This window comes from Pristiophorus japonicus, chromosome 13 (genome assembly GCF_044704955.1).
Source record: "Pristiophorus japonicus isolate sPriJap1 chromosome 13, sPriJap1.hap1, whole genome shotgun sequence".
In the NCBI taxonomy this organism is placed as follows: domain Eukaryota; kingdom Metazoa; phylum Chordata; class Chondrichthyes; family Pristiophoridae; genus Pristiophorus; species Pristiophorus japonicus.
In genome coordinates this window covers 120,860,610-120,886,718 of record NC_091989.1, presented here as the reverse complement: position 1 = coordinate 120,886,718, position 26,109 = coordinate 120,860,610, and the positions used below count along the sequence as shown (strand labels likewise).

At 42.6% G+C, this 26,109-nt stretch overlaps 1 protein-coding gene across 1 annotated transcript in view; it reads left to right on the top strand.

The window, feature by feature from the left end:
• The window catches only part of carmil2 (capping protein regulator and myosin 1 linker 2), a 119,528-nt gene extending 96,171 nt beyond the window's left edge, over positions 1–23,357 (top strand). The window contains exons 29-35 of the mRNA XM_070896921.1: positions 4,119–4,479; positions 6,071–6,187; positions 7,905–7,941; positions 14,916–15,014; positions 17,581–17,877; positions 19,574–19,669; positions 22,913–23,357. Of these exons, the coding sequence (XP_070753022.1) occupies positions 4,119–4,479; positions 6,071–6,187; positions 7,905–7,941; positions 14,916–15,014; positions 17,581–17,877; positions 19,574–19,669; positions 22,913–23,016 (1,111 nt within the window). The 3' untranslated portion in view covers positions 23,017–23,357. The remainder of the gene's footprint in view (positions 1–4,118; positions 4,480–6,070; positions 6,188–7,904; positions 7,942–14,915; positions 15,015–17,580; positions 17,878–19,573; positions 19,670–22,912) is intronic.
• Positions 23,358–26,109: the final 2,752 nt, after the last annotated feature.

The window sequence follows — 26,109 nt, the reverse complement described above, 5'->3', positions numbered from 1 at the left end:
ATGAATCACTTATGCGTTTTCCTAATAAATGTTGTGTGAATAAGGAGTAGAGAACCATTCAGTGCCACCTCAAAGGGAGAAGAAACATCTGAGGCCAGTACCAGACTCACTGCTCGTGTGCACCTCCTGGTGGTCAGTTGAAGAGTGACAGACATCCTTTACTCGCAATCAGGAATTACAATGGTCAGGGGGGAGGGGCAAGAGAGAAAACCCCATATCACATGCGGAAAAGAAGTATAGCTGACCATCACCAGAAAAATAATCTTTTCCCTCCAAGATATTTGATTTTAAACAAATGAGATGGGGAGGGGGAGATATTCTTTGAAATATTTGCAGCACTTTATTTACCTCAGCATGCTACTATCTTAACCGATATTAATTCCTTCACTAGAAAGCTACAACGTACTCCTGGGCCTGTATTATAGAATCTTACAGCACAGAAAGAGGCCATTCAGTCCATCGTGCCTGTGCTGGCTCTTTGAAAGAGCTATCCAATTAGCCCCACTCCCCTGATCTTTCACCATAACTCTGCAAGTGTTTCCTTTTCAAGTATTTATCCAATTCTCTTTTTAAAGTTACTATTAAATCTGCTTCGACTACCCTTTCAAGAAGTGCATTCCAGTTCATCGTAACCTGCTGTGTAAAACAATTCTCCTCTCCCGTTTTTTGTGCCAATTATCTTTAATTTATATCCTCTCCTCCTGCCATTAAACAGTTTCTCCTTATTTACTCTTTCAACAACCTTCTTAATTTTGAACATCTATTATATTTCCACTTAACCTTCTGTGTGCTAAAGAGAACCCCAGTTTTTCCATGTAACTGAAGTCCTAGTTCCATTCTAGTTAATCTCCTCTGCCCCCTCTCCAAGACCTTGACATCCTTCCTAAAGTGTTGTGCTCAGAATTGGACACAGTTCTCCAGCTGGGGCCTAACCAATGATTTATAAAGGTTTAATATAACTTCCTTGCCTTTGTACTCTAACCCCTATTTATAAAGCCAAGGATCCAGTATGTTCCTTGTGCATGAAAAGTTAGTTTGCAGGTGCAGCAGGTAATCAGGAAGGCGAATGGAATGTTGGCCTTCATTGCGAGAGGGATGGAGTACAAAAGCAGGGAGGTCCTGCTGCAACTGTATAGGATATTGGTGAGGCCGCACCTGGAGTACTGCGTGCAGTTTTGGTCACCTTACTTAAGGAAGGATATACTGGCTTTGGAGGGGGTACAGAGACGATTCATTAGGCTGATTCCGGAGATGAGGGGGTTACCTTATGATGATAGATTGAGTAGACTGGGTCTTTACTCTTTGGAGTTCAGAAGGATGAGGGGTGATCTTATAGAAACATTTAAAATAATGAAAGGGATAGACAAGATAGAGGCGGAGAGGTTGTTTCCACTGGTCGGGGAGACTAGAACTAGGGGACACAGCCTCAAAATACGGGGGAGCCAATTTAAAACCGAGTTGAGAAGGAATTTCTTCTCCCAGAGGGTTGTGAATCTGTGGAATTCTCTGCCCAAGGAAGCAGTTGAGGCTAGCTCATTGAATGTATGCAAGTCACAGATAGATAGATTTTTAAGCAATAAGGGAATTAAGGGTTATGGGGAGCGGGCAGGTAAGTGGAGCTGAGTCCACGGCCAGATCAGCCATGATCTTATTGAATGGCGGAGCAGGCTTGAGAGGCTAGATGACTCCTGTTCCTAATTCTTATGTTCTTATGTTATGTTCTTATTAAAAAAGCTTATCAACTTGTCCTGCCACCTTCAAAGATTTGTGTATGAACAGGTCTCTGTTCCTGCACATCCTTTAAACTTGTACCGTTTAGCTTATATTGACTCTCATTCGTCTGACCAAAATAAGTCACTTAACACTTCTCTGCATTACATTTCACCTACCATGTGTTTTTCCATTTCACAAGTTTGCCACTATCCTCTCATTGTTTACTACATTTCCAAGTTTTTGTTTCGAATGCAAATTTTGAAATGATGTCCTGTTTACTCAAGTCCAGGTCATTAAAATATACCAAAAGGAGCAGTTGTCCTAATACTGACCCCTGGGGGACACCATGGTATACTCCCCTCCAGTCTCAGAAACAGCTGTTCACCACTGCTCTCTGCGTAACCAATTTCATATCCACACTGCCACTGCCCCTTTAATCCTGTCATGTATTCAACCAGCATTGTAACCCATGTATAAACTGACCTAAGTTGTACACCGTGAGAACACTGACCACTAGGTGGGAGACACTCCTAACCTGGACCTTCAGGTATAAAAGTGGAAGCTCCACCCACCTTCATCACTTGAGTGCTAAGGAATAAAGGACAGGTCACAGACTGACCTTCTCTCAAGCATGGGCCTCGTGTGCATTTATACTGTGTAGTAAGGACATTTCAAATCCCATGTGCTTCAATTTGTTTAACCAGTCTATTATGTGTCACTTTATCAAATACCATTTCAAAGTACATGTACACAACATCAATTGCAGTACCTTCTTCAATCCTCTGCTATATCATGTGGTCGTATTATCTGTAGACAAACCATGCTGCACAAGAAGCGGCAGTGGTTGAGGATTAACTCTGAACCAGCTAAGCCTCCATTATGAGATCCACTGCTGATCCTCACTGGTTGTTCACTTTCAAGGAGCTGAAATTGTCTAGACTGCCATTAGGATACATTGCTCCTCTAATCTACTTAAGAATAGTTTGTTAGGTAATAATGGATTTAAGGAACTAATGAGTTCTATTTTAAAGAATGTGTGCAAAGCAAGAGTGCAGTTAGGATTGATTGTTTCCTCTTGTGTTTCAGAATCTCATTAACATGTATTTCAGTTCTTGAGTGTGTTCTGCTCATTATAACCACGAGCACTTGTCATCCATCACTAGCTGTTCTTTGGAGCAGAGGTCTGTAATCTGGGGACCCTGAGCCACGTGTGACTCTTTTAATTGTGCTGAGACTCTTTGTAGTGGAATCTCCTCATTCTCTGAACTGGTGACTATCTCCTCAGTTGCCATCTGCTTAAGTAGAGATTAGGTTCTGCAATACTCGAAATCGCTAGTCTCCCTGAATTTCCTATTATCCTGATACAGGTAGTTGTACAAATCATGCGTGAAAACAAAAGTCCTCCTTCTGATCCAGTTCAACCTTGAACAAGCAACTTGAACATGCATTTGGATACACATTGGGTAGAGCATAATAGAAGGAAAATTGATTCTGTTTTGTGAAGTAACTGAATTACTTCTAATGTTTTACGGGGATATTTCTTTCCCCTCCTCTCTAACCCCACTGTCCATGCACTTTTTATGCCACACCCAATTTTAGTTACCATTAACTTCAGTAGAAGTGTAAAGCAGGCGGTTGATCCGATCCTGTTGGCTTCTGCTGGACGGTTTAGATTAAAATGATCCCCAACATTCCACTCTGCATTAACTGCTGATTTAGTTGATTTCCATAGATACTTTCTAGTTACTCGTGTGTTTCATATTCATACAGCCTCGAGGGAATTTGCAGTCTGTTGCACTGTGTTAATTGTCAGAGAACAGCAAAAATCCAAATTATTCTTCCTGTTCCTACAATAACACGCTGCAGACTGACAGCTATTTATAGGAGGGTGCCTTTTGCAGTTCATCTGGTTTTGACTAGCCCTGCCAAATGTTCAAAGATGGGCATAACTGATAACCAGCGCTGACGCTGGTCAGCGTGCAGTGAAACTAGACAACATCATACCTACCAAAGATTTATGTTACACTTTACATTTTGCAAGTATTCGTCAAGATGACCAGTCGCTGTTTGCAGCTTGAAGTGGTGATGACCTTGCACTCAATTGTTTTCCATGATGAACAGCCTGGATCATCTGTGCAGTCGATGTTGTAAAATGCCAGGCGCTAATTCCAAGCTGAGTCAACATTTGTTAAGGAATCTAATATTAACGATAATTTCAAACATCAAACAAGCTCTACTTTCGTTGATCACAACAATCTAGTTGGCAAATGAGTCGCCTTTAACACCTTGGTGTGCAGAACCTCATGGGCTGAGGTATCCAAACAAGAGAGGGTGTCTGTATCCCAATGACCTGTATCGCTGAGATCTGACTGATTCTCTCTGACGTATCTATCTGCTTTGTACAGGAATGGCCAGCCTCCGAAGCAAGAAGAACCAAGCAAGAAAAAGAGATATCCCAAACTCAGTGACTTTTTTGTTTTCAAGAAAGCCAAGTTCAATAAAATGCAAAAGACAGAGAAGGATCCTGAGGGAAGCCAGCAGAAAGGCAAGAAGAGTTCATCCATGGATTTCCTCAAACTCCACAGTAAATCAGAGGAGATGCACAGTCAAGCTAAAGCACAAGAGGGTATTACAGAACAAGCCAAGCAAGAGAATGCTCTCCAACACAAGCCATCATTACGAGGTGTCAAAACACGCTCATTAATTCTGTTCCCTCGAAATAAGGATGCTGAGGATTTGCCAATGCAGTTCTCGGTACATGACAAGGTGTGTTAAAACAATGGGGATACTCAAAAACACATGCTACCAAAAAAAACGTGTGTGCAGTAAGGGTAAGAATACAGATTTGTTAAAAAAAAACTGCAAATGCTGGAAATCTGAAATAAAAGAAATCATTGGACTCTGTCCAAATCTGATGGAGGGTTATATCTGAAACATGAATCTGCCTTTCTCTTTTCAGATCCCGATGAACCTGCAGTTTATTTCCAGCATTTTGTTTTTTATTTATGGATAAGAACACAGTTTAGGAAGTGTATCACACCTTTCACAAGGACAATTATCAGTATTCTTAAAGTCAAGTCACCTGATTTTAATTTCTCTTCACACCCTGACTTCAAATACCACACCATTTTCTGGCTGAATGGATGTGCAGGTTAACTCCTCCCCAGACTCTCAAGACTGCTGTGCAATTCAGTACAGGTCATGCATGAGCGCTCTGCTACCGGATTCAGCATCTCTCCCAAGGACCTACTGAGGAAGTTGCAATCACAATACTTGTGTTCAATCATTCTATGAGAGAACGAAGGAGTAAAACCCAGCATCCTCCAAGGGTGGACTTTTTGCAACCCAATGGAACAGCCTATGAGATGCCCATGGTGTAATCTTCTACCCTTTTGGCTGAATGAAAATGCCAGGCTGTGAATTTGAGCATTTGGAGTTGGGTGAATTTATGGTTGTAGAAGGAAGAAATTGGGACCCAGTAGCTTCTTTGGTAACAGCATTGAATAATTTACTCATACAGACCAGAAAGTCCAAGCTATTATTCCCTATCTGCTAAGTTAGCTGGTCACAGCAATGTTGGTAGCAGCACTACTGTTGGCCTCAGTATTATCAGCTGTGGCGGGAATGGAATTATTTTTGTGGGGAAGAGGGTTACCATGGAACTATGCTGGGAAGTGGCATACGTAGGTTTTGTTTTAGGACAGGATCAAGCTCTGGTGTGATGCCCTATATGGTCAACACTTTGGGCAAGGTGGCAGCACCCATGGAGCTGGCCAGCAGGTTGGGTCCTGTTGGGGGGGTGGGGGGAGGAGAAATGAGCCTGCATCAGGCCCATGGGGGACATAGTTTCAGAATAAGGAGTCATCCATTTAGAACTGAGATGAGGAGGAATTTCTTCTCTGAGGGTCGTAAATCTGTGGAATTCTCTGCCCCAGAGAGCTGTGGAGGCTGGGTCATTGAATATATTTAAGGTGGTGATAGACAGATTTTTGAAAGATAAGGGAGTGAAGGGTTATGGGGAACGGGCAGGGAAGTGGAGCTGAGCCTAAGATCATATTAAATAGCGGAGCAGGCTCAAAGGGCCAAATGGCCTACTCCTGCTCCTATTTCTTATGTTCTTATGGAGCAGTACCCAGTATGAGTCAACAACACCAGGAGAAGGTAGAAGGGAAAGGAGATCCAAATAATAATAGTGAAAACAAATATAACATCAGTTGTATTTTTCACTTGATGTTGTGCCTTTCCTGTAAAGAACTAGTGACTGTAATGCCTGAAGTTTGTTTAAACTAAATAATGTGTTGTCATTTGAAATCTATGGCTTTATCAGTAGGACTCTAACATTTCTGTATACACACAGGAATTTCCATCAGAGCTGTGTGAAGAGAGTCTGCTCCTCAGATCTGAGCAGTACATACACCGAGTGCTAGATAGAACAGGTCTGAAAGTGATGCCCTCTGATCCTAAGACGAAACTGGTAAGAGATTATTTATTTTGAAATTAGGATGAGAGTGTTTGAAGTCACTTTGTTCTCTAGGGTCTGCAGCAATCTTTCTGATACCGCAAGGAAACCTATATCATTACATTGGCCTATGTAACAACTGTGACTGCACCACAAAAATAATTCACTGGCTGTGATGTCCTGGGATGTGAGAAACACCCTATAAAATCAAGTTCTTTTCTTTCTAGAACAAAGCTCAAATTGTACAGTTTGTGTGAAGAATTACAGACCACAAAACATTTCTGTTGTAGCTGTGCACTAGTACTTTATTTGACACAAGTATCCGGATTAAGATTTGCTATTCCATCTCAATGTTGTTACAAGACATTACCAGGCACTTAAATGGCTGTTTTTGTCCTAGAGACATCCCAAAGCCCATCACATCCAGTGCAGTCACAGCACAAGGCCTGCTCCACTCAGAGCAGCTCAATTCCTTGTAAGGGTCCTTAAATGGGTGTTGGGCATTTCATTAGCATCATCATCATCATCATTATAGGCAGTCCCTCAGAATCGAGGAAGACTTGCTGCCACTCTTAGAATGAGTCCTTAGGTGGCTGAACAGTCCAATACGAGATCCACAGTCCCTACTACAGGTGGGTCAGACAGCCATTGTGGGGAAGGGAGGGTAGGACAGATTTTCCGCACGTTCTTTCTGCTGCCTGTGCTTGTCTTCTGCATGCAATCGGCGATGAGATTCGAGGTGCTCGGCACCCTCCCGGATGCATTTCCTCCACTTAGGCGGCCTTTGGCCAGGGATTCCCAGGTGTCGGTGGGGTTGTTGCACTTTATCAGGGAGACTTTGAGGGTGTCCTTGTAACATTTTCTCTGTCCACCTTTGGCTCGTTTGCCATGAAAGAATTCCGAATAGACCGCTTGCTTTGGGAGTCTCGTGTCTGGCATGTGGACAATGTGCCCAGCGGAGCTGATCAAGTGTGGTCAGTGCTTCAATGCTGGGGATGTTGGCCTGGACGAGGACACTGATGTTGGTGCGTCTGTCCTCCCAGGAGATTTGTAGGATGTTGCGGAGGCATCGTTGGTGGTATTTCTCCAGTGACTTGAGGTGTCTACTGTACATGGTCCATGTCTCTGAACCATACAGAAAGTATGCACCTGTGGTTTTCCCTTCCCTCACTACAGCCATTGAATTACAGATCACAGATTCATAAGGAGGGAGAGGGAACATTTGCTGGAGAGCCATTCCTGGATTACTCTCGGGTGGCTCCCTATGGTCGGTTGAGCATTGCCAATTCTCGAGACTCAGTTGAAAGTCGCACAATTTATGGACATTTCTAATGGCTAATGATGTACATGAGAAATTGAAACATGTAGGAAGCTATCTTTAAATTCCTCATGTCAATTGCAAAAATACCTCCACAAATTGTGGGGCTTGCGAGTGATCCACGAGTATTGGCAACACTACCAGCTTCAGAGTCAGCAGAAGCCAGGAAGAAAGTTACCGACTCAGCACAGGAGCTGCATAATGCAGGAAAGAGAGAAAGTCACCCAAAAAAGAGAATGATCATCTTCTGACTTTAAAAAGAGCTTAAAATTAATTGTCCATTTGTGGTTGGTTTGCAGAAGGTTTGTTTAATAGCTGTTTTAACAGCTCTGGGTAAATGGAATTAACACAGCTAATTATGCATACCATAGTACACTGTGTGGCAACTTATTCTTTCCTTTTTGTGCTTTTTAGAGTACAGAATCAGAGTTACAAGGAACAGACTCTAATGGTAAGACATAGGAAACTTAAAGTAATCATTTTAGTATTCAGTAAAGGCATTACTGAAAAACCCTTCTCGTTCTTAATGGAATTCAACAGCCACCACAAATGGAACCAAAGTTTACTACGTGCAGTGGCTGTATTCAAAATTAAAACACAGTACTGGGGGCTAGATCGTGCAATGGGGTGCACAATGTTGTTTCAGATCTGTGATCAAAGCCAGGGTTCAGGTGCAACTCCATGCTGATGGGATGTAGGTGGCCCTCTATTGCTGGCTGTCATGGCTGCAATGGTCCAATCAGAGCCCAGTTCCTATTGGGAATATAACTCTTCCCATTTCAAAACTGCATATTAAATAAAGATTGCATCCTAGATTGGAAATTTCCATGGTGGAGGTCTTGGTTCTTGGTTCTGTGTTGAGCATGTTGATAATGTAGCTCTTTGCCCTTTTTCCGAACCCCTTCAGTCTCTTGTACTGGTGATTTTTTTTGTAGTCTGTACAATAAGTTTTGTTTTAATATTCCATTGGTTATTTTCCTGCAGAGGTGCTAGTGTTAAGAAAGCATGAAAGGACAGTAAAATATTATGCTTCCATGTAATGTTTGAACCTTCTATGCTATGGGAATTCCCGATCTCAGGTGGTTCATTGGTGGGAAGCACCAAGTGGATAGCAGGCATTAACTCACTTGGAGAAAAGGAAAACTCTGGCTAAACAAATTACTCTGTGCTATTCCTGGCATGCAGCTTCAGAACTCAAGTGGAATGTGCCCAGGAGCAAGGTTCAGATTAGCAGCCCACCACCCAGACAATGAATAGATAATTTTAACAAAGTTAAATCATTCTGAACTGGCTCTGCAAAATTAACATTTCTAGTTAGTGATGCACAATTCCAGCCCGGTTTTTAATTAGGGTATGTCTCTATTGACACCAGCAGCCCTTTGATGCTTTGCCTAAGTCCCATTCTTCATGACAATGTATAATGACCATCATCATCATCATCATAGCCAGTCCCTCGGAATCGAGGAAGACTTGCTTCCACTCTTAGAATGAGCCCTTAGGGGGCTGAACGAGAGCCACAGTCCCTGCCACAGGTGGGACAAACAATTGTTGAGGGTAAGGGAGGGTGGGACAGGTTTGCTATGCATTCCTTCCGCTGCCTGTGCTTGTTTTCTGCATGCACTCGGCGATGAGACTCAAGGCGCTCAGCGCCCTCCCGGATGCACTTCCTCCACTCGGCAGTCATGGTTAACTTAACCATTTGAACAAAATGCAAAAATAGAAGCTCCTTGCAATGAATGGCTTATTAATGAATAAAGCACAAATTAACTCTGGAGATCCATTGGTGTGTTCAGTACTGTTGAATGAGTAGCGCGCTTGCTTTGGGAGTCTCGTGTCAGGCATGCAAATAATGTGGCCTGCCCAGCGAAGCTGATCGAGTGTGGTCAGTGTTTCAATGCTGGGGACTGTCCCACCCTCCCTTACCCTCAACGACTGTCTGTCCCACCTGTAGCAGGGACTGTGGCTCTCGTATTGGACTGTTCAGCCACCTAAGCAAGTCTTCCTCAATTCCAAGGGACTGCCTATGATGATGATGATGATTATGACTGTTGAATGAATAACGCTGCAATTCATTAGATTATTTCTGTCCATGAACCATGAGTTACAGACCTGAAATTTATATGACCCTTCTGGTGTAAAAGGTCTCGGGGTGCATTTACACTGCAGGTGTAACGTTGGTGTGGATTTGCAAAAGTGATTATCTTTAGAGGGATGTTCCAAATTCACGGGATGTGGGAGTCACTGGCAAGGCCAGCATTTATTGCCCATTCCTAATTGTCCTTGGGAAGGTAGTGCCTTATACAACTGAGTGACTTGCTGGGCCATTTCAGAGGGCTGTTAAGAACAATCAAATTGCTGTGGGTCTGGAGTCACATATAAGCCAGACCTTGTAAGGATGGCAGATTTCCTTCCCTGAAGGATACTAGTGAACTAGATGGCTTTTTGCGACAATCTGATGCTAGCTTTTTATTACTGATTTATTTAATGAATTATCTCATTCCTGTTTGTGGGGCCTTGCTAAGCACAGATTGGCTGTTGTGTTTCCAAACATTACAACAGTGACTACACTTCAAAAGTGTATAATGCTTATAAAGCGCTTTGGGATGACCTGAAGTCAAGAAAGACACTATATCAATGCAAGTCCTTTCCTTTCCGCCTGAACTCCATGGGGGAGCAATGTGAGACCCCTGGAGAAGGCAGTTTCATACTGCTGGAAAACAGAAAATGCTAGAAACACTGCAGACCAGGCAGCTTCTGTGGAAACATATGAACAATGATGGACAGGTAAAGACCATCTGGTCCATTGAGCCTGTCCCACACCATTGCGATACCTTGTGTATCACAACATATATACTCCACCTCACCCCAAACCATGTGGTTTCCTGGGAGAGGCCAAAAAAACAGATTTAAAACAAACTCAGACCAATTTGGGAGGGAAAAAATCTGGGAAATTCCTTTCCGACCCATCTAGGCGATCGAAACTAGTCCAGGAGATCACTCTGGCCTTGAATTTCCTGCAGTACCTACCTTCTGTAAGAGATGATCTCCACCGCAGCCAGAAACAAATCCAGCTTTCGCTTGACGGAATTCAGTGAGTCTGCATCCACCATATGAAATGGCAGCTTGTTCACTGGGAAAAGAATCATCTCCTAAAGTCTAACCTAGATCTAGCCTGAGACAACTTAAATTTGTGTCCCTTGGTCCTGCCGATCCTATTTAATTGAAATAAACTGTCAGCTGGAACACTGTCTATTCCCTTCATTATCTTATAAACCTCAATCAGATCCCCCCCTAAGTTTAAGCTGCTAAGGTATAGAGTCTCAACTCTTTTAGCCTATCTTGATAATTAAGATGCATTAGACTTGAAATTAGTCTCGTGCCCCTCTTCTGCCTCTCCAGAGCCTCAATATCACTCACCATGTGAGGAGACCAAAACTGGACACAGTATTCCAAGTGCGGCCTGACTAAAGTCTTGTACAAGGACAAAACAGTACGCCTCGTCTTGTACTCAATTGTCCTGTGGATACACCCCAACACCCAATTTGCTCCAGCTATCGCTGCACGGCATTACTCATGTACCTTTAAGGATGTATGCACTAGAATGCCCAAATCTCTTTCTAACGCCACCATCTTTAATGCTGTTCCATGGAGGCTGTATGAATGTTGAGCATTTGCCCTGGCCACATACATAACACTGCACTTATCTAAGTTATACATCATTTTCCAGTCTTGAGCCCAATCTCCCAACACATTAAGATCTGCCTGAAGCAGACAATCATCTTCTACAGTTCTAACACTTGCACAGATCTTGGTATCATTTGCAAATTGTGCCCCCAACCCCAAAATCCAGATCATTAATAAAAATAGTAAAAAGCAACGGTCCCAACACTGATCCCTGTGGGACACCACTGGTGACTAGTCTCCAAACAGATCTAAATCCATCTATTACTACTTTTTTCCTGTGTCCTGCCAGCCAGTTCTGAATCTAACTCAATATATAGATAAGCCTCTTATGCGGTACCTTGTCAAAAGCTTTTTGGAAGTCTAAGTAGAACATGTCCACCATCATTCCCTCATCTACCAGCTTTGTAACTTTTTGAAAAAATACAATTAGATTTGTGAGACATGACCCCTTTTTTTTTTATGAAGCCATGTTGGGTGCCCCTAATATGTCCCTCCCTATCCAAGTATTCCTATATTGCATCCCTTATGATTCCTTCAAGCATCTTACCTATTACTGATGTAAAACTGATGGGCCTATAGTTACCCGGGTCTGTCTTGTCACCTTTTTTAAAAATGGGGGCTACATAAGTCTCCTTCCAATCTGCAGGAACCATTCCAGAATGCAGTGAGCTATTAAAAATACAGGCCAGGGGCTCGCACAGCACATGTCCCATCTCCCGGAGGACCCTCGGGTGGATATCATCTGGCACGGCTGCTCTATCTAGTTTCAAGTTCTTAATTCTTTCTAAAACAATGTTTGTCTGTTAATGTTATTAACAAAATTAGTATTATTAAATTCTAATATTCGAGCATCATCTTCAAGGGTGAAGACTGATGCAAAGTACTCATTTAATATTTCCGCCATACCTCCTCCTCATCATCATCATCTTAGGCAGTCCATTGGAATCGAGGAAGACTTGCTTCCACTCTTAACATGAGTTCTTAGGTGGCTGTACAGTCCAATACGAGAACCACAGTCTCTGTCACAGGTGGGACAGATAAAGGGAAGGGGTGGGTGAGACTGGTTTGCCGCACGCTCTTTCCGCTGCCTGCGCTTGATTTCTGCATGCTCTCGGCGACAAGACTCGAGGTGCTCAGCGTCTACTTAGTGAGTCCTTTTTAACCTGTCCTTGAACACTCTTCAGTAGCCCAATACACGGCTCGGAAATCAGCGTGGTCCCGGCCTGCAAGACCATTAGCAGGCCGGTTCCATTAGAGGGAGCAATGTGCGGCGGCATGCCACTGCAGGGAGCAGCGCATGCTGCTGCAGGAGGGCGATGGCTGATTGCAGTGCGGGCAGGTACAGCAGGAGTAGCGAGGTCAGAGCGAAGGAGCGGCAAGAGTTTGTAGAGGGATATGATTGGGGCCCAGAAGAGGCGAGGGCCCAGGAGCAGCACGGGCCAGCCCATACTGCGATATGTGTACGCACTCGGTCCGTGCAGCAGAGCTGGTCTCCAGTTGTCTTGGTTATTCCTTGCTACTGGACCAAGACCTAGCTCTGTCAAGCCCGTGTGGTGGCTGGTGTGCAACGGCCACCACATGTTAAAAAAATTCATGCACAGGCATCTTCCACCCTTCAAGACGTAGTTCAGGATCTGGAATATTAGGTCCTTTATTGAAACACCTGTGAACTCATCCCTTTTTGATGTGGAAGCAAGTCATCCTCGTTTTGAGGGACTGCCTATGATGACTCCTTTAACAGGTGTCTAAGGACCAAGGGTTCTTTTAAAAGCAAACAATTTTGTTTGGAATCAATACACGTTAAAGTATCAACTTTCTTAAGTTTTATTGCACTGTAATAAAAAGTGACCTGACCTGCATGAAAAGAACAGAGCTCAAAGAATGCGATTATATTGCATAAGCTGTTTAGAATTCAGTATTGTATGATGTGGCCATGCTCTCTGAATGATTACCAGCTCAAACATTAAGTTATACAGGGATCAGTAGGATCTTGAGTAATGGATTTGGAAGTAACAGAAAAGCCTGTCTTGAATGTAGATCTAAGGAACAGAGTGCTACAGTTTAATATGGAGCCGATTTTCACAAGGTAATATACTGCCACATAAAGAACGATCCCAATTAATGTCATTTTTTTCTAGTAATTTAGTTGCAAAATAATGTCGCTAAACTCAGTGCAAATATACACTTTCTTGAGATCTAGTGCAGTAAAAGAGTAATAAAATCAAGATGTAAGGATCCCTCCCACAAGCCCTCACTTTCTGTGAACTGAAGTGGCACCTCTGGTAATGTAACATGCCCACTATAACTGGAGATACCATGAACCCTTCAGATAACACAAGAATAACCACTCTGTCAGAATTTATGACTTAAGCTACAACTAAAAATCAGGTTTATTAAAGGTAATGTTTAAACAGCAGCAAAAGTTCAATGCAACAGATTCCACTATATTACAAAAGTTAACTTGCATCTCATTAGTTCACAAAATAACAAAAGATTTGAAACTTCACTAACTCTCCTCATAACCCTGAACTTGAATCAGCACCTGTAATACAAAGTTTGTATGTGAGGCAGAGCGTTTGCATGTTCACCTCTACACAGGCGGCAGTGCAGTAGAACAGGAAGAAGTGATGAAGTAGCCTCAAGCTATTGAATATATGGAGCTGTCAATCAGGCACTTTTCCCAGAGACTCCTTGTGAGCTATCACCTGCTGTGAGAAATGAGCTATTTAAGGGCAGATTTGACAGACTTTCAAGATTCTCATTCATCAAACAAACTCATAACAGCACTTGTCTGACTGGAATATCTGCTAAGAACATACTCGTCTTCCCCAGTGGGTCAGCAATTAGATTCCAAAACAATGAGGGAGCATCAACAACCATTGACATCATCTTTGACCAGACAGAAACCAAATCTACAGGAATCAATTTAAAGTGACACTCTCACAAACCTTAATAAGAAAAAAACATAAAAGTTCTTGCAATATCAAACAGGACAGATTTCCAACTTCTCCTAATATCTTCCTTGTGACAGTATTGTGAAATCCTTATCATAAAGTGGTTCTGTAAATGTCGCATTCTTGCGTGGAATAACTTAACTTGTAATCTATTACAAAATTCAGGATGAAGCTTTCCACAAAATTATTTCTCACTGAATCTAGAACATAACTTTAAAAAATACTCCTTGTGGGGTCTTTATGTGCAGTTATGATAGTGTATTTGTGCATCAAACTGTATAGTGTTCTGCTCAGATCACACCTCGAGTCCAATTCAGACATTTGAGCCCTTGAAGTGGTGCATGGGAGAGCCACAAGACTGATCCCTAGTCTCAGGAGGCTGAGTTAAGTGAAAAATTTGGAGAAACTTCAGCTCTAAAAGAAGGTGACTGAGAAGCAATCTTTTGGAGGTGTAGATGATAGAAAATGAACGTATAGAACACTAACACAAACTAAATCGTGACAGTAGGAAAAGGACACTGGTTCAAACTAGTCAATGGAAAATTTAGGATTGATGTCAGGAAACTTCTCTACACAAAGTGTGATCAACACAATGAATGGGTAATGGAGGTGGAAACCATGGAAACCTTTAAGAAACAGCTGGATGCTGTGATGGGGGACTGTAGAATTTTTCCAGGTGGATGAGCTAAACTGGGTCATCTGTATTTATCTTGTGATAAGCAGTATGTGTATGTACTGTGTTTGAGATATGAAAATGGATTTAATACAGTTTTGTCTTTTATTTTAGAAGGAATCTCTGAAGAGAACAAACCACAGCCTCCATCTCAAGCACTGAAAGGTTCTGCGTTAGCCAATATGGCTAAATCCTTTGCAGGCAGTAATGCAGGTAAAATCTGATATTCTTCCATCTTTAAAAACTTATCTTCAGTGGAGGGAGGCAGTTATTGGATTTTCCATAGAATTATGCAACCATGTTCCCCTTTAATTTTCTCAAATCCCCCTGAAGGCACTGACTTCTTGCTGGATTGCAGTATCAGTACAGTATTACAGATGGGCATCAGCCACCATCTGATGCCTCACCCTTCATGTATGAGCCTTTTCAATGAGTTTCAGCAGCCTACTTGACAGTGGGGCTATTGCAACCAAAACCCAATTCTGACTTCGACTACATGACAACAGTGACTACTTCAAAAGTAATCCATTCGTTGTGGAATGTTTTGGGATATTGTGAGGGGACAATAACATGGCAAACTGGTTAGAAAAGTAAAAGCCCATGGGATGCAAGAGAAAGTGGCAAAATGATCAAAATTAGCTCAATGGTTGACGGATGTTTTTGTGACTGGAAGGCTGTTTCGAGTGGGGGTCACAGGGCTCAGTACCAGGTCCCTTGCTTTTTGTGGTATATTTCAATGTAGGGGGCACGATTAAGAACTTTGCAGATGATACAAAAATTGGCCGTGTGGTTGATAGTGAGGAAGAAAGCTGTAGACTGCAGGAAGATGTCAATGGACTGGTCAGGAGGCCAGAAAGTGGCAAATGGAACTCAATCCAGAGAAATGTGAGGTAATGCATTTAGGGAGGGCTAACAAGACAAGGGAATATACAATAAATGGTAGGATACTGAGACGGGTAGAGGAACAGAAAGACCTTGGACTGCATGAAGGTAGCAGGACAGGTAGATAAGATGGTTAAGAAGGCATACGGGACACTTTCCTTTATTAGCCAAAGCATAGAATACAAGAGCAGGGAGATTAAACTTGAACTGTATAAAACACTAGTTAGGCCACAGCTTCAGTACTGCTTAGAGATCTGGTCACCATATTACAGGAAAGATGTGATTGCAATAGAGAGGGTACAGAGGAAATTTACGAGGATGTTGCCAGGGCTGGAGAATTTGGACCATGAGGAAAGATTGGATAGGCTAGGGTTCTTTTCTTTGGAACAGAGGAGGCTGAGGGGAAACTTAACTGAAGTGTGTAAAATTATGAGAGGTCTAGATAGAGTGGATAAGAAGGACCTATTTTCCATAGCAGAGAGGTCAATAACCAGGGGCATAGATTTAAAGTAATTGGTGGAAGGATTAGAGAGGAGTTGAGAAGAATTTTTCTCACCCAGAGAGTGATGGGGTCTGGAATACACTGCCCGATAGGGTACTAGAGGCAGAAACCCTCATCACATTTAAAAAGTACTTGGATATGCACTTGAAGTTCTGTAACCTACAAGACTAAGGACCAAGAGCTGGAAAGTAGGATTAGGCGGCATAGCTCTTTCTTGGCCGGCACAGACATAATGGGCTGAATGGCCTCCTTCTTTGCTGTAAATTTCTATGATTCTAATAAGGTATTAATCAAATGCAAGTTTGTCTTTCTTACCTGACATCCACGTGTATGCATTTTCCAGCAGAGGTCCCTGGATTGTGATCAGGAGTGGAATTCCTGGCGGAGTTTTCCTCTAACTAGCCTAGAGGCAGGCACCGAGACCAATTGTCTGAAATCAGCTAATTCAGTACAGATCTGTATGGCTCAGTTCCCATTGGGCTGTAGCATCTAAATGCACCTCTACTAAATACAAGAGCTGTGTTGCAAGTACAGAATTTATATACAGTATTACTTTTTGCCTTGCATTTAATTTACTGTATTGAATTGGAGGACACGCCAACTTTGACTTTCCCTTCTCCTGTCACTAATAATAACTCCAGTAGTAATTCTGGGCATGATTCCTCTAGACCATGATAGCACCACATTCTCCAACTGGATCCGTGAACTGGAACCAAAGTCAAGCCTTCTGATAAATGATGGCAAAATATAGTAAGACTAAACTTTCATGCTGTAAGGACAGTTTTGCAGCAAATATCATTTCTTATAGTCAATCTCAATAGGATGCTCTACAGATAGCCATATACAGGTTTAGAATATGTTCAAATTGAATGCACTGGCACTGATCTCTCTTGATTTTCAGACAGCCGTACAATAGAACATTTTAAGAACATGGCATAGAGGTGCCCAATGGTTTAATGGGTAAATGTATGAGCTGTACACAGGTTCAGTCCCCAGTTTCTGTTGAGTTGGCTAGCATGGTAATAGGGGTGCTACAATTGGCATCTCTTAGCTAGGAAGGGGACAAGTCTGCCAAGGTTTCTGCTCCTGAGGACAGGATAGGATTTGGCTGTGATGCCCTTATAGTGAGTAGCCTTCCAACATTACTGTCTAGGCTGATAATTAGGACTGGCACTTGGGTGACATGCTGGGCAATTGTTGGCTCCTGTGGACCGTGAAGAGTTGCTGTCTACAGGAGAGGAGGGGGGCAAATTAGAAAAATAAATAACTATCCCACAAGGTACAAAAGTCGTTTGAACAGAAGATCCGAGAAGAGAAGAGGAGAGAAAGATTTTGGAAACCAGGATCCAGATGTTTATATATTGTTTAAGAAAGTGTCTTCATTTATTTATTCAGATAAAGAAGAGAATTCTGAAGGTCAGTTGTCCAAAGAAGCCAAGAATGCAGAATCTGACAGTGAAGAAGAAAGTAAAAGACAAGAAATTAAATCGGGAGGGGCCCAAAGAATCCTGCTTCCTCCTCTCAGGAAACCTCTGCAACAAAGGAACACCGACCAGAGTTTAAATCCTGTACCAGTTCCAAGAAAGTTTGTAGCATTGCAAAAAAGCTTAACTCAGGATGAAGCTCCCAGCACTGAACAGCATACAACACCAACTTCAACATCAACAAGGAAAGTGGACAATGAGAGACAAGGTAAGGAGAAGAATGAAGAACGTTCTGAAGGTACAGCTGACCCCTTCGTTAATTTTATTTTAAATTCAGAAATATAGCTAAAGCATCAAGACCCATAGTTAAAGTAAGTGATTTGTGATCAGTGTTTTCACGGTCTATATATAGCATGTGCTTAATAAGGTTCCATGGTTGTAAGACATTTAAAACAATACATGCAAATGAAGAACTTACAGAATTTGCCAGGTAAATATTACTCTTCAGTGATAGGTAGCTGGATTCCCATTCAGTGATAAACAGCTGGGCTCCCATTCGATGGACCTCAGTCAGTTTTAGACTTAACTCATTATGATTCAATTCCTATCATTGAGATTTTCTCCAGCTCATATCCAGGCTATGAGATGAAGTGTTTTCCTCTCCTGAGACCCTTGGAGCTGCATTGACTACAGCTATGGAGACATCAAAGATACAGGCCACTCTCTTCTCTGACCTGGATGGAGTGCGGTACTGAGTTCGCAACAAGGGAGGGAATGGAAATCAAGGGAGGCCACTGACTTGTGGATATGGATTTGCAGCACAAAACTTTATATTAAGTTCCTATAGACCATTTAAGTTTGGAGCATCAGACAGACGCCATTCGGCTTAGTGTGTCGGTGCTGGCTCTTTGCTAGAGCAATCCAAGACTAATCCCAGTGCTCTGCTCACTCCCCATAGCCCTATGTATCTCTGCTTCCACACAGTGACATGATCAGGAACTTCTTAAAATGATGAAGAGTTTTGATAGAGTGAATAGGGAATGATGGTATCCTCTGGTTGGGAGACAGTGATAAGCGGTCATCAATTTAAAATTGTAACTAAGAGAATGAGCTTAGGAGAATTTTTTTTCGAAGATTGTTGTAGCACGAAATTCTTTTCCCCAGAAGTGGCTGATACAAAGATGATTTTCATCCTTTAAGGGAAAATTCAATACTTGAAACAGAAAGAAGAAAATCAGAAGCCATTCATCCCAAGTTACCCTTATACAGCCAGCCATAAATTATAATTAATAGGTCCTGACAACACTTCTCCAGCCTGCCTCCTTGGCCAGAAAATGTGTGTGTTTGGGGAAACCACAGGAGAAATAAAGATGGAAATAACAATTGAAAACAAAATAAGTACATGTATGCTGTCTGTCTGTAAAGAGCAGCTTGCCAGGGTTTGCATAGTGGAGACAAATGAATACTCTGGAAGGATTGTTCCAATTTCCGAAGGTGATCAAGTGTGGCTGCTGGCAGCGCTCCAGTACCCAACTAAAGTGGCCATTTTTCACATGGGAACCGTCAATGATTTCCCCCTCCCTAATTCAGGGTTGCTGAAGCCAGTTGTAGCATCCCACTGCTACACTGGCTGAAATCAGTTAACTCAGTATGGACTGAGAACCACACCACAATATCTGTACATTTACCTAGTGGGCCATCAGGGAAGCTTATTCTGGAGTTTCGCTTAATTACTTTTCGGAATCATGGTGTATTTATGCCAAACTTTCTCCCGGCAGAATAAATGAATGGAGTTGATTCCATCATGGGGTAAATTGTACATGATCAGTGGAAGGAGTAGCTTCATGGGTCAAATGGCCTTTTCTTGTTCCACATGTTGGAAGCTAACAACTCTTCCATTTTATGCCATGTTGTTTTAAATCGTGCACACACTATATTGTCATAACAATCTTTATCAACCACAGAGTTAAAGATGCCTTTGTCAAGAAAACCAAGAACTCCAGTCAGGACAAGAGTACAAATGGAGGCAGGTAGCAGATTAGAACATCGCAGACCAGAGGGTGAGTTATTTGTTCAGTAGGGTATAGGTCTGTTATGCTTCGGTGCTGTACACATTTCCCAGTACTGTATCGATCTATAGATTTGGATACTGGTTCATGCTGAGGCCATGGGCGGAGGCCAAAGAGGGAGACATTGATAATGTTGAAGTTTTTCTTCCCCCTCAGAATAGGCTCTATGGCCTGGAATGTAGATCTGTGCATATTGAATGCCAGATAGTATGTTAGAAATAACAGTATGTGCACATATTAAGTTCCTATGGACCAGACAGCCTTTTATCTGTCAGACTATTTTACTTGACACTTATGGAAGGAACTGCATACTTGTTTAAAAATAATTCTGGCAACCTTGCATTTGAGTATGAGGGATGTTAGCAGTGGGAAATGGAGCATTTTCCCATTTCAGACAACCAGTGGCAGCATCAGTGTTCCCAGGACCAGTATAGTTTGATGAGATAGAGAGTAAGACTCCCATATATATATATATATATATAGGGTCAGGCAGCATCTGTGGAGAGAGAAACAGTTAACATTTCAGGTCGATGAACCTTCATCAGAACTGGCAAATGTTCGAAATGAACAGATTCTTAAGGAGCTCTGAAAGGGGATGGGAAGGAAAGAACAAAGGGGAAAATCTGTGATAGGGCGGAAGACAGGGGAGATTAGAGAGACAAAGGGCCGACTTGAGATGGTAATGACAGAAGTTAGAAAAAGGTTAGTCTAGATAGGGTGCGAATGGCGGAATAATTACCAGCTGCCATTGGAGACAAAGAGAAAAAAAGTTACATAAGATCGGGGAGGCGGGCAGGAGGGGGTTTAAAAAAAGGAGAAAAGGGAGTCTCCCTCTATTCTGCCCAATAAAATATGCCTTCTTGCAGTAGGGAATTGGCATTCCCTACTGCACCATTGTGAACTTGTGCATTTTCTGCACCAGCCAACTGTGACTGAGATTGCCAAAAAATGCAGGATTAGCAGTGGTTTTGCGCAATGGGCTGATGTCCACTCACATCTAGGTTCAGACCACCCAAACTAATTTCATAAAGGACCCTTATAGCCAACGGACAAAAGGGCTGGATTCAAAACCTAGGTCCTCATGGTGATAGGACAATGTGCTAACCCACCTGTTATACAATAGATACCTAAATATCTATTTAGGTGTCTGTGAAATTCTTCTGTCTTCCTGTGTTGTCTATTGAGTTCGCTATTAACTTAGTAATGAGTTCACATATGTACTGATTTGATCCTCACAAGAAAGGGAGATGGAAGTTTTACTACAGTTGACACTGATAAATTGAGAAAAGGATCTGACTGGAAAGTGATCCACTGCACCTTACTATATCTGGCCTATGCTACAGTAATGTTATCACACTAGGTGAATGTAATCGCCTACAATCTGTGATTTTGATACTTTGAGAATTTGACTGTTATTAAGATCGTACATTTGTGTGTTTTTCTCCTTTTTCCTATTTAAAGTGTAAATGAACTCTGTATTGCCTCCAGACCAACCATCTGGCAGTGATGAAACAGAAAGGACCTCGTGTCATACGGGCTTCAGTCATACGGACACACTATGGATCTAAAAAAAAGTGAAAAGAGACTGTGGAATGCTAGACATTGAAGTTCTTACAAGTGTCTAATCTTTTCATTGTTTTTTGTCCTGTCTTGTTTGGGGTTTATAGACAAAAGTAAGGATTAGAAAAATTATATATTTATTTTCATCCATAACTTTTTGACCCCACTCCCTCTATACCCTATTTCCAGGCCTGGATCAGTAACTAGAATAATTTATATTTATATAGCACCTTTAACATAGTAAAATGTCCCAAGGTACTTCACAGGAACATTATCAATCAAAATTTGACACTGAGCCACATAATAACATAGCAAGTACCCAAAAGCATGGTCAATGAGGTAGGAGCATCTTAAAGGAGGAGAGAGAGGCGGAGAATTTAGGGAGAAAATGCCAGAGCTTAGGGCCTAGGCAGCTGAAGGCACGGCCACCAATGGTGGGGCGATTAAAATCGGGGATACGCAAGAGGCCAGAATTGGAGGAGTGCAGAGATCTTGGAGGTTGTTGGGCTAGAGGAGGTTACATAGATAGGGAGGGGCAAGGTAAGGGATTTAAAAGCAAGAAGGAGTATTTTAAAATTGAGGCATTGCTGGGCCGGGAGCCAATATAGGTCAGCGAGCACAGGTGATGGGTGAATGGTACTCGGTATGAGCTAGGATATGAGCAGCAGAGCTTTGGATGAGTTTAAGTTTATGGAGGGTGGAAGATAAGATACCAGCCAGGATAACATTGGAATAGTCCAAGGCTAGAGGTAATAAAGGCATGAATGAGGGTTTCAGCAGCAGATGTGCTAAGGCAGTGGCGGAGATAGGTAATGTTACCGAGGTGGAAGTAGGCAGTCTTAGTGATGGAGAGGATATGTTCTATAGTCTTCAATGATTGTCTGCCCCACCTAAGACAGCGACTGTAATTCCAGTATTGGACTATTCAGTCACCTAAGAACTCACTTTTAGAGTGGAAGCAAGTCGAGGGACTGCCTATGATGGATATTTAGTTGGAAGCTCATCTCGGTCAAATAGATGCCAAGGTTGCGAACGGTCTGGACAACGACCAGAGAACAGAGTTTGTGGCGGGAATCAAAGACAATTACTTCAGCCTTCCCAATATTTAGTTGGAGGAAATTTCTGCTCATCCAGGACTGGATGTCGGACAAGCAGTGTGACAAATCAGACAGTGGTTTTAAGATTTCTCGTCTGTTAAAATCACGCTAGAATTGAATGCAGTGTATAAGTTCCAAAGAAATATGGCTACCACCTATCTTAAAATGTAACTGATGCAAAGTACTGTAAATTCCTTCCAAAGGATCCAATATAGTCGAGAATCAATCATAAAAAATCTCTCCATCTTGTGCTGAATAATGGAAACACAGCAGCCTGGAAATTTCTTAGGGTCCAGCTCTGCTAAATTGCAGAGATGGGGTCATGTTATTGGGATGGGCAGTTCGTATTCATAAGAGCACATCACAGACAGAAATTCCCCATGGCACTTCCCTGGGCTCGGCCCCAAATTCTGCCTGCACCTCCCTCCAATCCACCAATTCTCCACCTTCCATGATTATTTTTGTTTATTCCATGTATTTTTGTCAAACATATAATCAACAGCAGATAAGACACTGGATCGAGGAATGTCTAGTGCAGGTCTGGTTCTGTATTAACGAGTGATCATTGATCTTACAGATGAATGTGAAACCCACTCAGCAGAACTGGTACCTCCAGAAACCGCGAAAGGCACAGAAGAAACAACTGCAATTTTAAAAGAAAATCTTTCCAATCAGTGCTGATGGACAGACCACCTAGAACCAGCATGGACACGCAAGAAATTAAAACACTGAAGTATAACTGGGCTGGGTTGTGGAGAAGTCAGTCCAGTTTACCTGCTCAGATTATTTGTATTACAAAAATGAATGGAAACAGGAAATCATATTCATTTGACAATATTTTTTGATACAATTTATATGAAGATGTGTCACAGAAAGGAAGGATATAAAATACACAAACTGCATGTACATAGATTTGGCCATGGCACAGCACTGTATATCAGATCTACTTTTATAGAAACGTTATTGGCTGTATTATACCTCGTTTACCTTCGGACCTGGAGCAGGAATCCAGGGACGAGCAACTGGATGTACTACCTCTTTTTTGTGAAACTGTCCAGTTTATACTTTGGGGTGATTTCACAGACTGGAGAGAGAAACGTAGGGACTGGTGGAGGAAAAATTGGCCACTCACAGCTCCCCCTTCTCTGAGCAGTTTTAACAGTATCTCACTGTACCTGCCATAAGTAGTCCATGGAGGGAAAGTAAAAAGTCGATCCAGTCTTTCTTCATATGTCAGTGCTGCCATCCCAGGAATCAGTCTGGTGAACCTTCACTGCACTCCCTCAATAGCAAGAATGTCCTTCCTCAGATTAGGAGACCAAAACTGTACACAATATTCAAGGTGTGGCCTCACCAAGGCCCTGTACAACTGCTGTAAGACCTCCCTGCTCCTATACTCAAATCCTCTCATTATGAAGGCCAACATGCCATTTGCCGCCTTCACCGCCTGCTGTACCTGCATGCCAACTTTCAATGACTGATGTACCATGACACCCAGGTCTCGTTGCACTTCCCCTTTTCCTAATCTGTCACCATTCAGATAATATTCCGCCTTCCTGTTTTTGCCACCAAAGTGGATAACCTCACATTTATCTACATTATACTGCATCTGCCATTCATTTGCCCACTCATCTAACCTGTCCTCGTCACCCTGCAGCCTCTTAGCATCCTCCTCACAGCTCACACCGCCACCCAGCTTAGTGTCATCTGCAAACTTGGAGATATTACATTCAATTCCTTCACCTAAGTCATTAATGTATATTGTAAATAGCTGGGGTCCCAGCACTGAATCTTGCGGTACCCCACTAGTCACTGCCTGCCATTCTGAAAAGGACCCGTTTATTGAGAGTCTGGCCAGTATCATAGGAACAGCAGCAGGCCAGTCAGCCCCTTGAGCCTGCTCCGCTATTGAATTAAATCATGGCTGATCTGTACCCCAACACCATTTACCTTCCTTAACTCCACATCTCTCGATACCCTTACCTAACAAAAATCTATTGATCTCAGTCTTGAAAGTTCCATAGTCCCAGGCTCCATAGCCTTATGGAGGAGAAATTGTTCCAAATTCCTAGTAGTAGTCAGTAGTCAGTAGATGATTTGACCACAGAGGCCAAGTGGAAATCATGTGAGAGTCCATTTCTGTCCTCACCCAACATTCCTGCATGTCCATTTTTCAGCAGCAGCCACTGGGCAGCGACCATGCGTTGGAATACTGGCTGATGTTTCCTTTGACCTCCTTATTCCAGGATTGCTGACATCAATTGTAACAACACTTAACACTCCACTCAATAGATTAGTTAACCCATTTAAGGCTGCAGATCTAACTTGAAAGGGTAATCAAAGGACAGGTGGGGCCGATTCGGGATCAAAAAAAGAGAACTTGTGGAGGCAGGGCACATGGCTGAGGTGCTAACTGAGAACTTTGCATTGATCTTCACTTAAGAAGAGCATACTACCAATGTCACAGTAAAGGAAGAGTTAGTAGGGAAATTGGATAGGATAGAAATAAATAAAGAGGTACTTAAAAGGTCGACAGCATTCAAAGTCGACAAGTCGCCCGGTCTAGCTGAGCTGCATCCTAGGTTGGCTGAGGGAGGTATTCTTCCTTAGATTATGTGAATGGTGCTAGAGGACTCCTTTTCAAAAAAGGGGAGAGGGATAAATGTGGCAACTACAGGCTAGTCAGCCTATTGTTGGCGGTGGGGAAACCTTGAGTTAATAAAGTTGGAGGGGATACTAAGCTAAAAACATACATATACATACATCTATAGATAGACTTTGAAGCAAACTAATGGGACAACTAAGACCCATTGCCTGCGATTCCTGGATAACCACGTGTGCAGGAAGTGCCTCCAGTTGCTTGTACTCGAGCTCAGGGTTTCTGAGCTTGAGGAGCAGCTGGAGTCATTGCAGGGCATATAGGAAGCTGAGAATTTCCTGGAGCACACATTCCAGGAGGTGGTCACCCCACAGCTATGGAGAGTTCAGCAGAATAATAAGTGGTTGGCCATCCGATAGGGTAGGAAGAGGCAGGCAGTGCAGGAAACCTCCAAGTTTGTGACTTTCTCAGTGCTGAATAACAGTAAGGATGATGTCACCTTGGGGGAGTGTAGTCTACAGCATATCCATGGCACTGCGAGGCAAATTACTGCATGCGCACAGCAAAGTGTAGAAATACAGTGGTCATAGGAAATTAGATAGTCAGGGAGACAGATTGGCGTTTCTGCCACTGCTGAGACGAGTCCCACATGGTGTGTTGCTTCCCTGGTGCCAGGGTATAGGACACCACTGAGAGGATGTAGAACATTTTTTGGGGGCGGGGGAAGTGAGTGGAACAGCCTGAAGTCATGGTCCATGTGGGAACCAATAACATAGAAAGGAAAAGGGTTGAGGTCTTGCAATCAGAGTTTCAGGAGCTAGGGAGGAAGTTAAAAAGCAGGACCTCAAAAAGTACTAATCTCTGGATTACTCCCAGTTACACACACTAGTGAGTGTAAGAATAGTAGGATATAACAGGATAATGAGTGGCTGGAGAAATGGTGCAGGAGGGAGGGCATTGGGACCAGTTATGGAGCAGGAAGGCCCTGTTCAATGGTGGATTGGTTGCACCTCAACAGAGCTGGGCCCAATGTCCTCATGGGAAAGTTAACTAGTACAGTGGGGGACGGTTTAAATCTAATTTGGCAGGGAGTTGGGTATCGGGATGAAATAAAGAGAAACGAAGTGCACAGAGGACTGGGAGAGGCAAATAGCACTAGAGTTGGAATAGTTCAG